This window comes from Doryrhamphus excisus, chromosome 14, assembly GCF_030265055.1.
Source record: "Doryrhamphus excisus isolate RoL2022-K1 chromosome 14, RoL_Dexc_1.0, whole genome shotgun sequence".
Classification (NCBI taxonomy): Eukaryota; Metazoa; Chordata; class Actinopteri; order Syngnathiformes; family Syngnathidae; genus Doryrhamphus; species Doryrhamphus excisus.
This window is the reverse complement of record NC_080479.1, coordinates 20,220,522-20,234,305: the sequence shown is the minus strand read 5'-3', so window position 1 is coordinate 20,234,305 and position 13,784 is coordinate 20,220,522. Positions and strand designations below refer to the sequence as shown.

The 13,784-nt window shown below is 47.3% G+C and overlaps 4 protein-coding genes across 5 annotated transcripts; 1 reads left to right on the top strand and 3 right to left on the bottom strand.

The window, feature by feature from the left end:
- Positions 1-1,306: 1,306 nt before the first annotated feature.
- Positions 1,307-3,337, bottom strand: mrpl24 (mitochondrial ribosomal protein L24). Of its 2 annotated transcripts, none has more exons than XM_058047486.1 (6): positions 3,085-3,337; positions 2,704-2,891; positions 2,434-2,529; positions 2,219-2,322; positions 2,002-2,132; positions 1,307-1,928 (listed from the first exon to the last, which is right to left on the bottom strand). In XM_058047486.1, the coding sequence occupies exons 2-6, from the start codon at positions 2,881-2,883 to the stop codon at positions 1,792-1,794; spliced, it is 648 nt and encodes a 215-aa protein (XP_057903469.1). In that variant the 5' UTR covers positions 2,884-2,891; positions 3,085-3,337; the 3' UTR covers positions 1,307-1,791. The 2 variants fall into 2 exon arrangements, with proteins under 2 accessions (XP_057903469.1, XP_057903470.1); XM_058047487.1 differs by having other exon boundaries at positions 1,308-1,928; positions 2,704-2,888; positions 3,085-3,332.
- Positions 3,338-4,694: 1,357 nt separating this feature from the next.
- Positions 4,695-8,292, bottom strand: hdgfl3 (HDGF like 3). The gene is made up of 6 exons (XM_058047485.1): positions 7,802-8,292; positions 6,997-7,073; positions 6,780-6,918; positions 6,333-6,476; positions 6,067-6,252; positions 4,695-4,932 (listed from the first exon to the last, which is right to left on the bottom strand). Exons 1-6 carry the CDS (start codon positions 7,886-7,888, stop codon positions 4,912-4,914), a joined length of 654 nt encoding a protein of 217 aa, XP_057903468.1. The 5' UTR covers positions 7,889-8,292; the 3' UTR covers positions 4,695-4,911.
- A 275-nt stretch (positions 8,293-8,567) lies between these two features.
- On the top strand, positions 8,568-10,610 carry prcc (proline rich mitotic checkpoint control factor). The gene is made up of 7 exons (XM_058047481.1): positions 8,568-9,204; positions 9,282-9,329; positions 9,399-9,884; positions 9,953-10,045; positions 10,129-10,275; positions 10,361-10,426; positions 10,515-10,610. The coding sequence occupies exons 1-7, from the start codon at positions 8,968-8,970 to the stop codon at positions 10,599-10,601; spliced, it is 1,164 nt and encodes a 387-aa protein (XP_057903464.1). The 5' UTR covers positions 8,568-8,967; the 3' UTR covers positions 10,602-10,610.
- Positions 10,530-13,771, bottom strand: mrpl9 (mitochondrial ribosomal protein L9). The gene is made up of 8 exons (XM_058047483.1): positions 13,485-13,771; positions 12,834-12,993; positions 12,648-12,772; positions 12,512-12,565; positions 12,354-12,455; positions 12,202-12,285; positions 11,043-11,243; positions 10,530-10,953 (listed from the first exon to the last, which is right to left on the bottom strand). Exons 1-7 carry the CDS (start codon positions 13,563-13,565, stop codon positions 11,058-11,060), a joined length of 792 nt encoding a protein of 263 aa, XP_057903466.1. The 5' UTR covers positions 13,566-13,771; the 3' UTR covers positions 10,530-10,953; positions 11,043-11,057.
- Positions 13,772-13,784: the final 13 nt, after the last annotated feature.

Genomic DNA, 13,784 nt, shown 5'->3' with positions numbered 1-13,784 from the left:
ACTCTTTAAACTTGAGTACTCTTTACACTTTAGTACTAATACGCAGTGTAAAGTCAACATAGCTGGAATTCTACTGTCAAATAATGTTCCCATTCCTTAGTAACGGAAACAAAGTAGACGGTAGTTTTCTGGTTATCAAACCTTAACCAAACTTTGACATGATGATTGCATCATCGGCTGTAGAGCATCATCTGTGTGGTGCACACCTGAGGAATCCAACACCCCTTTTCTCAAATACCAGATGTAACGGGACACACTCCTTCCAGGACATTCAAGCTTTGGTCGGACCAGGTGACTTCCAGGGATCATCAAGATTTTCCTGGAAAAATGGAGACCAGCCTTAATGTTTTAGTTCAGCACTGGTTTCGGCCTTGGAACTGGTGTCTTTCACACTGACCTTACCTGAGGCACTTGATTGGATGTTGTGATGGGGTCTTTTGTGACCTCCCGGATGAGTCGTGACTGCACTCTTGGGGTTTGCTTGGGTTGGCGGACCACTCCTGGGAACGTTGACCACCCTTTCATGTGTAGGCCATTTGTGGAAAATGGCTCTCGCTGTGGTTGGCTGGAGTCCTGGAGCTTTCCAAATGGCTTTATGAGCTTTTCCAAAATCGATTTCCCCCGAGTTGAGATCTATCATGTTTATGGGAGCCGGGTAGTTTTGGATTTTTTTTCCCTTGATAATAAAAAGTTTCATTTAAAAACAGTTTGGTTGTATTGTCATTGACTGATATTTACACCCGTTTGATGATCTGAAACAACACAAAATAATAAGAACTCAGGAAGGGGGCAAAGACTTTCTCACGAGTGTACTCTGTAGTCAGCGTCCAGGTCTTATAGCAAGGTAGCCTTCCTCTCCATTAACATCAAGAGGAGTTGGGATGGCAGCATCCTTAAGAGGACGTAATAAATACTTACTCCTGCACGCAGCCTCTCATCACACACCACGCTTGGAACAAACATAGTTGGACGTGCATGCAAAAGATGTCTGACATTTTCCAGGCCGGCCATCAAACCAGGCTATGATTACAATGTCGCCCAGCTGAGATGATGAAGTCACCGTCGTGAACCAAAGCAGCCGTTTGAGCCTCCAGATGTTGTTCGTATGTTGAAAACAGCTCCAATATCATTTGTCCCTATTTTCATCCATGGGGAAAGACATTGTCAGACGTGTGAATTGGTAAGGACACATCAGCGGAACGCAATATGCACCACAGAGCATCATGCTCCACTCACCTTACTGTAATCCCAGACAGCGTGGACATTATTTTCCTCCTAGAAAAGCAAAACCCCCACAGCTATTTTCCGCTGACTGCCTACTTTTATTCCCTCTCGGATGCGAGCTGCACGGGCAAGAGAATTCTGAGGGGGAAAATGCTGGCCACACGAGGCAGCTGCGACGTCATTATTGATGACGGTGGCGCGTTCAATGGCTTCTACAGCTGGAGTCCACGAGTTACAGCAACCAAAGGATGCCTTTTTTTAATGCAACTGAAACAATGAACACGCAAATCCATAGCAAACATCCATACTGGTATTGATTATTATATATTTCCATATCTGAAGACATTAAGTGAAGGTATCAACCGTCACGATTCATTTTTGGCTGTGTTGTATTGGAAAGAAATAAATTACCTTCATGTTGGTAGAACTACTTTTCCTTTCCTCTCATCGTTGCACTTTAACGCTACATGGGCTGACTTTTCAGTTGACAGACATGTCCGTCTGTCTGTCTTATTGAAAAGCATCAGCATCGTCCATCGGTACATCGGAGGTTAGAGTCTCTGGCGTTTAGTACCAGTAGGACCGCCGGTTCCTCCTGTCCTCCTGGATGCCCATCTTCTCCATGACCTCCTCCTCCAAGGTCTTCAGGGAAGGCGTGTAGGTCTTTTCAAGCGTGTCCTCTGGGCTGGTATCTTTGGGCCCGTCTAAAGCAGCAAGAACATCAATTGAGAAGACGCCACCCGCACAAACGCTTCATGCGCATGACATCATCACCACCTTTCCACTGTTGTGGCACGATGCCATCTCGCCGCTCCACCACCGGTTTGGGGACGATGCGACCCGTGCGGAGCGAGACTCTGACTCTTTCTCCCTCCTCGGTGAAGCGCCATTCCACATCAGAAGGCTTCCTGGAAGATGGAGAATTGGTAGCTTCATTATCTTTCATTGCGCCGAATGGTCCTCTACTCCACACTCGAGTTTATAAATGAGCTACCTGTCAAAAGGGTCAACGAGGGCGACGTCCCGCAGCAGGATGGGTGCCTCGCTGGCAATGTAGGACCCCCGGTAATCCCCGGTTTTGCCAATGTACCTGTAATGCTTCCATTCAAAGCACAATTAACACCATGACTGTGCAAATGGTGACCTCTAGTGGGGGGAACAAGTAGTGTTTACATGTGGAATCCAGTATACCTTTCTAAGCGTTCTTACCGTGTTAAGTCCATCCACTATGACCCAGTTTCTGTGTCTGAAGACTTGGATGACTTTGCCCTGTTTTCCTTTGTCCTTCCCGGCGAGGACCTCAACCTGAGAGACACATTAGAACCGAAACCCCATTTTTAGGTGAAAACGCTTTGTTGCCTGGACTATTATTCTACTGACAAACAGCACAATTAAAGCCCGACGTTCAAATCATTACTACCCACACCATTGGGGACGCTAAGGGTAGCACAATAGCATGACGTGTGTCCGTGGACTTACGGTGTCCCCTCGGAGAACAGACCAGTCCTCGTTAGCTATGGGCTCCACGAACACCTTCTTCCTCCTCTTGCCCGGTGGATTGAGCCTCTTCGCGGCCGCGGTCCACGGCCTGTTCGTCCCGTAGCGGTAATCCTTGGGTATGACGACCCGGGCCGCTGCCAGGAGGGCCGTCAGTCTCATGGTTACTGCTTGTTGGAGACACAAGGCAAATCAGATGCTAAAGCTAGCCAAACAATGCACCAAGGTGGTTAGCCAGCGTTAGCTTGCTAACAAATAGTCGACTAATGGCTGCCACCCATGTTGGATATCAGTCATATTTGGCGTCATTGTAAATAAAAGTAAAAGTAAATGTAAATTTAAAAGTATTAATTAGGGTCCTACCCGCTTCTGCTCCCTCAATGTCACATGCAACTGCGAAGAACACCAACACTGGAATCCTGCAGCGCCACCTGTTGGACTGGAAGCTCACATCTACGCATGCGCAGTAGTACTTCTCAATTCTATAATGGAACGTTCAATTCTTCCTATTTTAATAATAGTAACATGGAAAATGATCATATATTAGCGAGCTCAACACATATAAATACAATTTTAACACAGAGGGTGTCAAAGTGTGGCACAGCATCTTGAGAAAAAGACAAACATCCTTTGCAAAGCCGTTAAGCTACCTTCAGCTAGCTCAGGTGCATTTCAGTGTCATATACAAAATATGCAAGAATAAATCTGCTTTTCAGAGTTAGTCGATGGGTATTAAACGTCAACGTGGAGGCTTCCAGCTATATAATGTCAAGCAGATACACCCTCTACACACTTATAATGGAATGCCAATTTGCCCTGTTAAACTGGTTTAACACACATGCTAGCTCCAACTGCTAACTTGTAATCGTAAAAAACAAGCAAAGACAAATACTCTTTGTAGTAAACATGTTTATTAAACGGACCAGCAACTACAATATTAAACTAAGCGCAGCAGATTAAAACGAAACGAACAAGAGAAAATGAAAGTTGCGGCTACTGACAAACAGTATGATGGGTGTCAAGGTCACATGTTGGCTACCACTGACCAATGGGTGGGTGGGGTGGGGTGGGGGGTGGGGTCCTTGTCCTAGTCAGTTACCTGTGGGCGCACAGGTAACTGGGTTGCTGCCAAAAAGATTAAAAGCACTGATTGAAACATCACGGCCAAAAGAACGTAATGGGACTAGCACAGCAAAGAATACAGCCAAAAGAAAGACTCCAGTTGAAGTGGAACTCAGACATGGTTTTACAGATGCGTCACTGTGGATCCTCTCCACTGGCAACCCCCCCCCCATCCCCCGGTGTTCTTTCAATCACATTTGGAAGATGAAAACAATATTCATTGAATGCAATGCGGTCAAAATGTGCGCACATACATAAGCACCAAGCAATGGCGTCCTTTTTTGGAAGAAATTTAGTGTTGGCCCGATGAACCGTCCGTGTGTACTAAATGCCTCAGCTACACGCTAACATGCGGGAATGTCTGCTTTCAAACAACGCACATGATCATCTATCCCAATCCTAAAATAGTGGCTCTGAAATGGGGGCTAAGTATATATTTATATAGAATATATCGAATACACGAGCAGAAGCCAGGAGGGCTTCATCACAATGTGCACCCTCACCGAGCACGACACCAAGGCAACAAAACCTGTGTTGCATGAAAACACCATAACACACGGAACTAGACCATGATCCATGGGATAGAAAACAACGCTGGAATTGAAGATTCGCCGAGTAGCTAAATGGCAAACATCCCGCAGTAAAACACTGATGAGTCGAAGCTGGGAGCTTTTCCTGTCCTATACAATATTACAATGTCTATGCTTGCAGAGCTCCAAAAGGGACTGCTTGGTGAGATCGTGGATTCGCTTCCCCTTTTGGTTGACTTGTTTACTGATGTTTAGACGCCTGGTCGTCACGCCTCAATTGGTTAATTGCACTTGGAAATAAAAAATATGTACACACCAAAATCCCATTTCTCGATTCAATTGTTGGAAATCTGATTTCTGGGATATATGATATCCCAATTTGACGGGTGAACACTGGCTTGTTTTTTTGTGTTTTTTTTTTTTTGCAATTATTATGAATTGGACTTTGAGAAACGTGTCTTCCTGCAGGTCTTGCTGTTTGATGCTTAGGATTCCAGTGAGAAGCATCAAAAAGGTTCTTGTCTGCCAGAGGTGGATGTTAAGCGCTCTCTGTCACGGCCTGCAGGGGGAGCAGTGGAAAGCAGGTTACTGATGGTGGACTACCTCACGCTCAATCATCGGCACTCACAAAGCCGGGGTACACCAATTGTAATTGGCTTAAAAAAAAATAATCGGACTAAGATGATGACCTAATTGTCAGCGCTCATGTCAAACCTGATCCAAATGTCACCACTTCCTCACCCGGAATAACGACCTAAGTCGCTTAGGATAAAAAGGTTGATGATTTTAAGTGAAACGTCTGAAGGGGTAAGCCCCCGTAGAACGTTTGGAACCCCTGGTGTAGTGGAAAATACCTCAGTCCCTCAACTGGTGTCCTCCACAGCCACTTCACTGCAGGGTGCGCCTGAATAAACCAGGTTAGACCTCAAACCCGTGCAATCACTACATCATCCTAGTCCAGGGGTGGGCAAACTACGGCCCGGGGGCCACATGCGGCCCACCAAGCGTTTGAATCCGGCCCGCCAGTTGCTTTCTAAGTAACTTCAACTTTTAACATACAAACTGGCAACATGACTTGCAAGTCGGATGTCTGATTTAGTAAAAAATAAACAACAAAACTGTAAAATTAAATGACATAGTTTGATGTGGTGTGATGTTTAAAGTGCTCCTAAAAAAGGGACATGAGAACATACAACTGATATAGGATAACACTTTTACAGATAAAATTAGACAAATAATTCAAGGAAAATGATAAGCATAAAATAGTGTGTGTGTGTTAAATATATGTTCTGGCCCCCCAGACAATTTTGTTAACTCAATGCGGCCCTCGAGTCCAAATATTTGCCCACCCCTGTCCTAGTCCGTCTGTCACAGCCATGACAACACACGCCATCTTCACATAAAACAGGCATGGCATCTGTAAAGCTTCCGTTAAGGGTGGACTGTGTGTCACAAAAAGTGCTGAAGATGGAGAAAAGCAACATTACCAACGTGAAAAAGTTCATTTCTAGTCATGTGACGGCAACAGGGTGCCGACGTCATCGTTTTCATAAACCAGCGAATGGCTCGTCTACACGGAAATACCAGCCAGCGTTCTCAGGTTTTAAAAACAATTGCGTTTCAGGGCACCCCCAACTCTGCTTGGGTGGGAATGAAAGTGTGGACGCCCCCTAAAAAGAACACCTCATCTTGCCTTGTCTGCCGTCTGCTGCCCCCCTGCTGCCTTGGTGTCCTGCTCCTCTGCTTTGGACTCGGCCTGCGAGGTGGGAGCAGCGGCCTTGGGTGCGGCATCCACATCGTTGGCCTTGCCCTCCGTCTTGGCGTCGCCCACGTTGGAGGCACCCTCCGCCTCGCCGTCCTTCGGCCTCTTGGGCGACACCTGGCAAAGACGGCCGACGGCGCAGGAGTCAAGGAGGGGACTCGAACGTGACAAGAGGCTCAAGGGAAGAAACGGCTCACCTCAGCCGACTCGTCTGCCTTGCGTTTATTTCCTCCTCTGTCATTCTTCTCGTCGATGACGAGGGCGCCCTCATCCTCGTCGCTGCTGCCGTCGCCTTTCTCTGAACCGGCCGCTTCTTGGGACGCATTGTCTTTCTTTGAGGACTGAAAGAGACAACATTAGGCACGCGCATGCGTTCTCTTTGCAGACAGGCTTCGCTACACATCTTAAAATGCCGCCTGGGGCTCTGCCGACTGTCCCTCCGCCAATAGGCTAGCCTACCGTTGACAGTCAAAGATAGGGTGGACAAACTAGCATGACTAGCATTAATACTGCACACATAAAGCCGCACGTTAGCAGCAGGGCTAGCAAAAAAACACTTTTAAAAGCGTCTTAAATTCCAGACCAAAAAAAACAAAAAGACACTAGCAGACAGAAATAAGTCCACCGAAAGGTTTCCTTCTCACCTTAAAGCCCTCGTGTGTGACCGTAGGATTGTTCTCAATCTCCCAAAGGCCCTCAGCGAAGCCTTTCCTCTTGTTCGCCTTGCCAAACTTCTCCTTGCACTCGTCATACGGGAACAAATCCTTGGCGCCGAGGGACGCCCTTGAGGTGACCAACCAGTGCCGCCGATGTCAAACCACGCAACTGACATATTTATTCAATTACGTTCATCCTACTTACGTCTCGTGCGTCCCGAAAAAGAACACCTGGTACTTGTTGGAGGGGGACTTCACCGCCCGCTCAGGGAACTCATCAATCTGGAAAACACAAAGTAACAGATTTCTCGAGAGTCCTTGAACGTCACATAGTAGTGGGGAGTTGATGCGAGGGATGTTTTGTTCCATGAAAACATGGTGATATGCTTTCAGCATTTATCTTCCAGGCATTGGCACCGAGACAACATGACTTACTTCATGATGGACACGTTATTTTAAAGTCTTGCCTCCTGACTGTGAAGATTATCCTGACGATACTAGCCGCAACAAGTATTAGCATCACTTAATTAAACACATCTAAATATTACACCTCACTTTGAGGAAATAAACATAAATCGGATGATAAAACGTGGATTGCGTTTGTTTTGGGGTGGTATCGGTGCTTACTTTCCAAGGGTTCCGAGGCTGCGTTCAAGTGTGGGGTGCATGCTTGTCATGTTACACTGACGTTAGCCGACAGGGGCCTGGACCACACGCATTCACGGTACAACTAAAGCAAGCTGGTGGCAAAAAGACTTCTTATTTAACTACGTTTGCATTATAACGGGCTTAAAATGTAGCTAAAACGCTGCGTCGGGTAAAGAAGTGTACATGTTGGCTAATGTGCAAGCTAGCGAGGGCAAGCTAGCACATGCTAGCTAGGCCTCTCCTGCAAACAAGCACCAGCAGCAGCGCCGCTTTTGAAATGAACACATTCGGCGTTGAAACATTCAACATGGAGGCGGTGGTAGTAGTGAAGAAGAGGAAGGAGGAGGAGGAGGAGTGCTTACCCGAGCAGGCCAGTGTGGATAGCCCTTCATTTTAGCAAATACCAGGTCTCCGGGTTTGTATTCCCGCTGTCTGTTGGACCTCGGCATGCTTCCCGCACAAATCGACGTTGCAGCGCGCAATCGAACCGACAGGCAATTACCAAAAAAAAAGAGTTTTAAACGCGGGATATTGTTTTTTAACACCTGCAGCTGATGATGAGGCAGAGAAGCGTCTTTTTCTCCCCCAAATAGAATCGCACTATAGCGAAGACGCGCCACGCCACTCTTCCAAACGAGACGACGACCTTCGGCGTTTTTTGTTTTTAATCGTGAAACGTACAAGTTATCCGCGTGTTTAATGCTAATCGCCCAATCCGATGGCGCTTCCCTCTCTGACTCGGGTTTGAAATTGAATCCCGCTTTCCCTTCGGCACAGACGCGCCCCCTCCGCCGCAGACGAGATGACAGTCATCGCCCCCTGTCGACCGACATAGCGCACTGATTAGTGGTGGCCGGATCGATCCACGTATCGATAATAGGGCACTGTAGTACAATATACATATATATATACACATATATACAACCTCACAATCGCTACCAATGTAATGTGGTCATACCTGCAGCTAGGTTATTCATTAATACAAATCTCAAACCTAATTTAGCATTTTTAATATTTAAAACCAAGCAAAGAATGACATGTTTATTTTATTAATAGAGAATGTCAATACCGTATGTTGCCTTTACACCCGCCGTCCGCTAGGGGCAATAACGTCATGAACATGTGACAAGGTACACTTAAGGGAAAAGGAAAACGAAGAAGAAACACGAGCAGCTCTGCGCAAAACAGCTACGTGAGCTAATGTTTTCATTAGGCCGACTGGTTATAATTGCTAAAATATCTCGCGTAATCCCGAATTAAAACCTTATATGCCAACGGAAAATGATGACCCGAACCGTAATCGGACGATTTGAGTAAGAAGGGCACAACTAGCCTATTTCGTTAGCGCTAGCGGCCTAAGCTAACGGGTTAGCATACTTTCTCTCCCCGAGCGCCTCTTTTTACTTTGCTTAGCGTACATTATTATTATTGTCGATGTTGTTTCAAATCGTTGAAAACAAGTAAGCGGAATAGGTTGTTATCCATGAGCTAACAGCAGGATAGCAGCGTTCAAATACGGTCAGCTAACATGTCTTTAGTCGCCTATGGCAGCAGTGATGATAGCGACGCCGACGACAGCTCCGCAGCACCAGGCAGTAGAAAACAAGGCTCAGGGGGGCTATTTTCACTCTTGCCCTCCCCCCAGAAAACAGCACCCAGAGAAGACCCCCAGCAAGCTCCAAAGAGTTTATTTTCGAGTCTGCCCAGACCCAGGAAGCGAACAGAGCCAGTGAGGATTCCCGTACCGCAGATCCAGAAACATGACGTGAGTAGCAAACAAACCTACTTCCTGTCAGTGCAACACTATCAAGAAACGATGCGTGATTTGCTTTTTGTAATCAGTCAGACTCTGATGACGACGAACCAACCAAGAAGAAGCTTCCGTCACAGGTACAACTATCACTCAAGACAGCATTCTAAATGTAAACAAAAAAAACCTCGAATGTATTCTCCCTCCAGGCTGCAGGTTCCGGTTTGTCCTCCCTTCTGCCGCAGCCTAAAAACTTGACACGAAAGGAGATGGACCGACCTCTCATTCCTCACACGCTCACCAAGCGCTCCGAGCCCAAAGGAGCCAAGCCGGGACTCCCTAGTCAGAGCCTCCTGGGCGCCAGCGCGTCACCCTCTGCCATCAAGGCTGCTGCCAAATCGGCAGCTCGGCAGCTGGCCAGACAGATCGTCGCCACCGACGACCACGAGGAAGACATTACGCCGCAGAATTACTTCTCTTTTGGCGAGACTCCAGAGCGGCCTCCTGCCGTGGTGCCCAGCTACGAACCCGAGCCTGTCGTCCCAGTGGAGCCGCTCCCTCCGCTGCCTGCTGGCGAGCTGAGCCAGTCAGACGCCCCTCTTGACTTTGGCGGGGGCCACGAGGGGGCTGGCGCTTGGGGTGGCCAATATCCTCAGTGTCAGCAGCCTATGGCCGGACCAGAGTCTTACCCTGAGGTAACCAAACTGCGCTCGTGTGGAGTGTCGTGTACATGTGACATTAAATGAAGCATCTCATTGGACAGGGATACAACAGTGAAGCCTATTACCAAGATCCAAGCCCCGGGTTGCCTGACGCAGAAGAACCGGGTCACTCCGCAATGTTTGACGACGAAGCGGTAAGAACGGCTCTGCAGTGTACCAGATGGTGCGAGTGGGTCCAAGGTGGACGGTTAGCATGTCCTCTCTCCTCGTGCCGCAGTTCATGCGGCTGCAGGGCAAAAGGAATCGAGGCAAGGAAGAGGTGAAGTTCTTGGAGATCAAAGGAGACGACCAGCTGAGCGGCCACCAGCAGTGGCTCACCAAGAGCGTGTCGGAGGAGAAGAATAACCGCAGTTCCTTCAGCAAGGTGTGCCGCTTTTGTCTAGTTGTCTTTGTGATGGTAGACAGACGAGACAGACAACACTTGTCTTTACTTTTTCTGATTCCTGCAGAAAAGGGGAGGACAGCCCACAGGACAACAGAGACGCAAGCACCAGATTACATATCTCATTCACCAGGTTTGCAAGTCCTACCTTTCCCCAATGCATCAGGTCAAAGTAAACCACTTGGCGTCTAAAAACTGCACCCCCCCCCCCTCCTCCTCAGGCAAAAGAACGCGAGCTGGAGTTGAAGAACAGCTGGGCAGAAAACCGAATGACCCGCAGACAGACCCAGGCCAAATATGGTTTCTGAGTCCCCTCCGACGCGTGTGGGAAAACCTGGCGTCATTCAGACATTAGAGTAGAGCTTCCTGGCCGTTAGGACCCTTAGATCTCCAACTGGTATGCACATTCCCCTCACACTGCCCTGGTTGTTTGGGGGACAAATTGTTCAGTTCTCCATCCAGACCATGCTCCCGTTTTGGAACCCAGCCCCCCTTCAGTGGTTTACAATGAGATAGGCTGTTGGACACCTTTTGACATCTGGGTGGCTTTTAGAGCTCCAAATGTATTCCTTTCCATGGTGTATGCTTCCCGCTCATAAACGTACAGTAAGTGTTCCTCCTGGTCAGGCTGCCCATGCACACAAATGGCATTGAAATCAACTGGAGACAAACGGACATATTTAGTTGTTTTATATTAAAGATGTTGATGCACAAACGTCACTACGTTTCTTGTCGGTCATTCTCTGTACCTCCATGGATGTCATTCAAGTGTCCTTTTTCAGTTTGTCGCTGGGTGGGGCGTCCGTGTCTTGACACGCCTCTGCTTCCAAAGTCTCTCTCTGGACGGCCCGCTGCTTCCTCTGTGCCTTCAGGAGCCGCTGATGACTGGCTGAGGGGTCCTCGTAGGGAACCAGCGACAAGGGGATCCGGACAGTGTCAATTGCGTTGACCTGGAATTACAATTTATCCCCATCTAAGTCTGGTTCAGAGATGATGCAAGATTTCAATGCAAGATTTGATTTATTCAAATTCTAAAAAAATAATCATTTAGCATGACACCAAGTACCACCTCAAAAATATTTTGCTTGGAAAGTACCGGCGTCTTTGTTATCGCCACATCATGGTTTAGCTGAGTATGTTGGCTCATGCCGTGTCACATGACTTCAGCAATGCTCCCACTGGAGGGTCCCGTGCCGCAGTAACACTGACACTGCTTTCTACCGGGAAGACGTTGCCTCCTAGGGAGCTGTAAAATCAAAGTTCTCTGGGCTTGTAATTAAGGTTAAAAAATGCACTTCCAGAGTTATTGACAAAGCCTGTTAGTTCCTTCCGGTAGCACGCCGGGAAGACATCAAAACATCGCTACGCCTCCTTTAGCACCACCTACTGACCCGTCAAAGTAGTGAAGCTCAGCAAACGCAATAGAGGAACAAAAGGCAGAAGTGTTGTACTGTTCATGTAGTATTCTACATGGCCCACTAGGTGTCAGTGTTCAGTGAGACCAGGGCCAGATGTCAGGTTCAGAAAAAGCATTTATTGCAAGTTGAAGTGATGTCACGAGAGGTAGTATAATATTAATAACAATAATCATCATAATCATAACACGGCCTACTGTTGGGGCCATAACCCACCACAAGCTAAAACTCAACTCTGAACTTCCTACGTCACTTCCTGCACTCTGCATATCTGTCCACCCCCCACTAAGGTGGGTCTGTGGAACGATGCTAGTGCCTCCAACATTGGGTAAAAATGTAGAGGGGACTATGTGGGTGTTATTTCAAGTAGAGTCTGGAACCAATTCACCATGTTAGACGTCTGGGTGTACCTTCATTTAGTAAATGCGTACCACTTGAAGCCCTCCTACCACAGTTCTTACATTCCAAAGCACAAATAAAAGCATAATCTTACCGTGACTTCACACCAGTAGTCGCCCAACTCTGTGATCGGCTCAAAGGGAAGTTTGAGTGCATGAGGAGGCACAACCACAATCAGCTGAAGAACACAAGTCACTTATGGTCAATGTACGCCATGTTTGTTTTGTTTCTTTAAACAGAGCATACCTTGTGAAGAAAATGTCTCCTAACGACCTCACTGGTGAGCTTAAAGTCATCCGAGGGCATTTTGTTGATGGTCAGCTTGCAACGTTTGAGGAAGTCCACAGTCTGTAAAACACAGCCTTATTAGTGAAACAATCCTTCTGGGTGGCGGCGGAACTCACCATTTGTCCAGTTCGGGTTTGGACTCTTTCATCGGGCTTCCCGTCATGCAGCAGCTGCACACACGAACGTAACGAATCATTCCGGAATGTGAAGTCAAGGTGCATTCTCGGGAAAATACTGCAATCCAATACGCACCCTTCGCTCCTCCGCAAACATCTCTTTGTTCTCTGGCGATGGATACACCGCAAGCCCTTGGGCCAGCAGCTTATTCCGCCCAACGGACTTCCTAACAAACACGGTATCTCCTCGTCCGCCCAACTCTGGAGCACACACACTAAATAATCAGCACACGTTCCCTCATGATGTGTTCATGGGACTCACTTGGGACCGTCTGAGTTAGGATGAGTTCCAGCTTGTCCTTGGGAGAATGTTTGGTGTCCTCAACCAATTTGTAGATGCGGTGTCTCCGTGGGTGCAGCCTCGGCGGACTCCCGACTTTGGACAAAGGGACCTCCCACCAACGCTCCACGACGACTGTGCTCTGCAGGAACACAGAAGAACATAGAAGACGGCATTGCCACAACTAACATTAGTGCCAGTCCAGAAATATAACATTTTAGTTGCCAGGACCCCTGTGTTTGGACTAGGGACTGGTGATACGTTCAAGATCCCCCCCGAAACTATAATATACCATATAACTATATTGGAAAAGGTTGCCGAATTAGCTTTCAGATTGCAAGGCACACATGCCATTGAGCCTTGGTGTATGCCCATGGCGTCATGTTGTGGCCAAGTGTAGATATATGTAGTGTAGATATCGGGCCTCTGAGAATGAAGCTTTGTCAATGGAAAAAATAACAGTGTAGTTTCATATGAGTTTTTTTTGCTACTATAATTCCTTACGAGACATACGACGCTATCTTTCCCGTCAGCCACCAAACCACCAGCGTTTCACATCCATGAATTCAAATTTTAACAAGTATATTAACGTTTATGCACATTTTAATAAATACATAAAGATATGAGTTGTACCTGGACAGGAGTCACAGAGAAACTCCTGATAGTCATTTGGCCGAGCAGACCCTGAAGGGCACGGCGACAGGAGCTCAACATGTTTATCCAGCTTCCTTTCCAAAATTATCTTCTTTCTTCTTTGAAACCTTTTCTTCCTCGCACAACCTTATCCTTAAAATGGAAAATAAGTGCATGGACAGTCGCACAACTGTCAAATTATAGCGTAACGTCGCTCATTTTAAGCCACTCGTCGTAAGCAAGCTAGTTTGCTGTTGGACTCGTGAAGATGTCAAAGGACCCTTCCGATGCAGCAGTCGT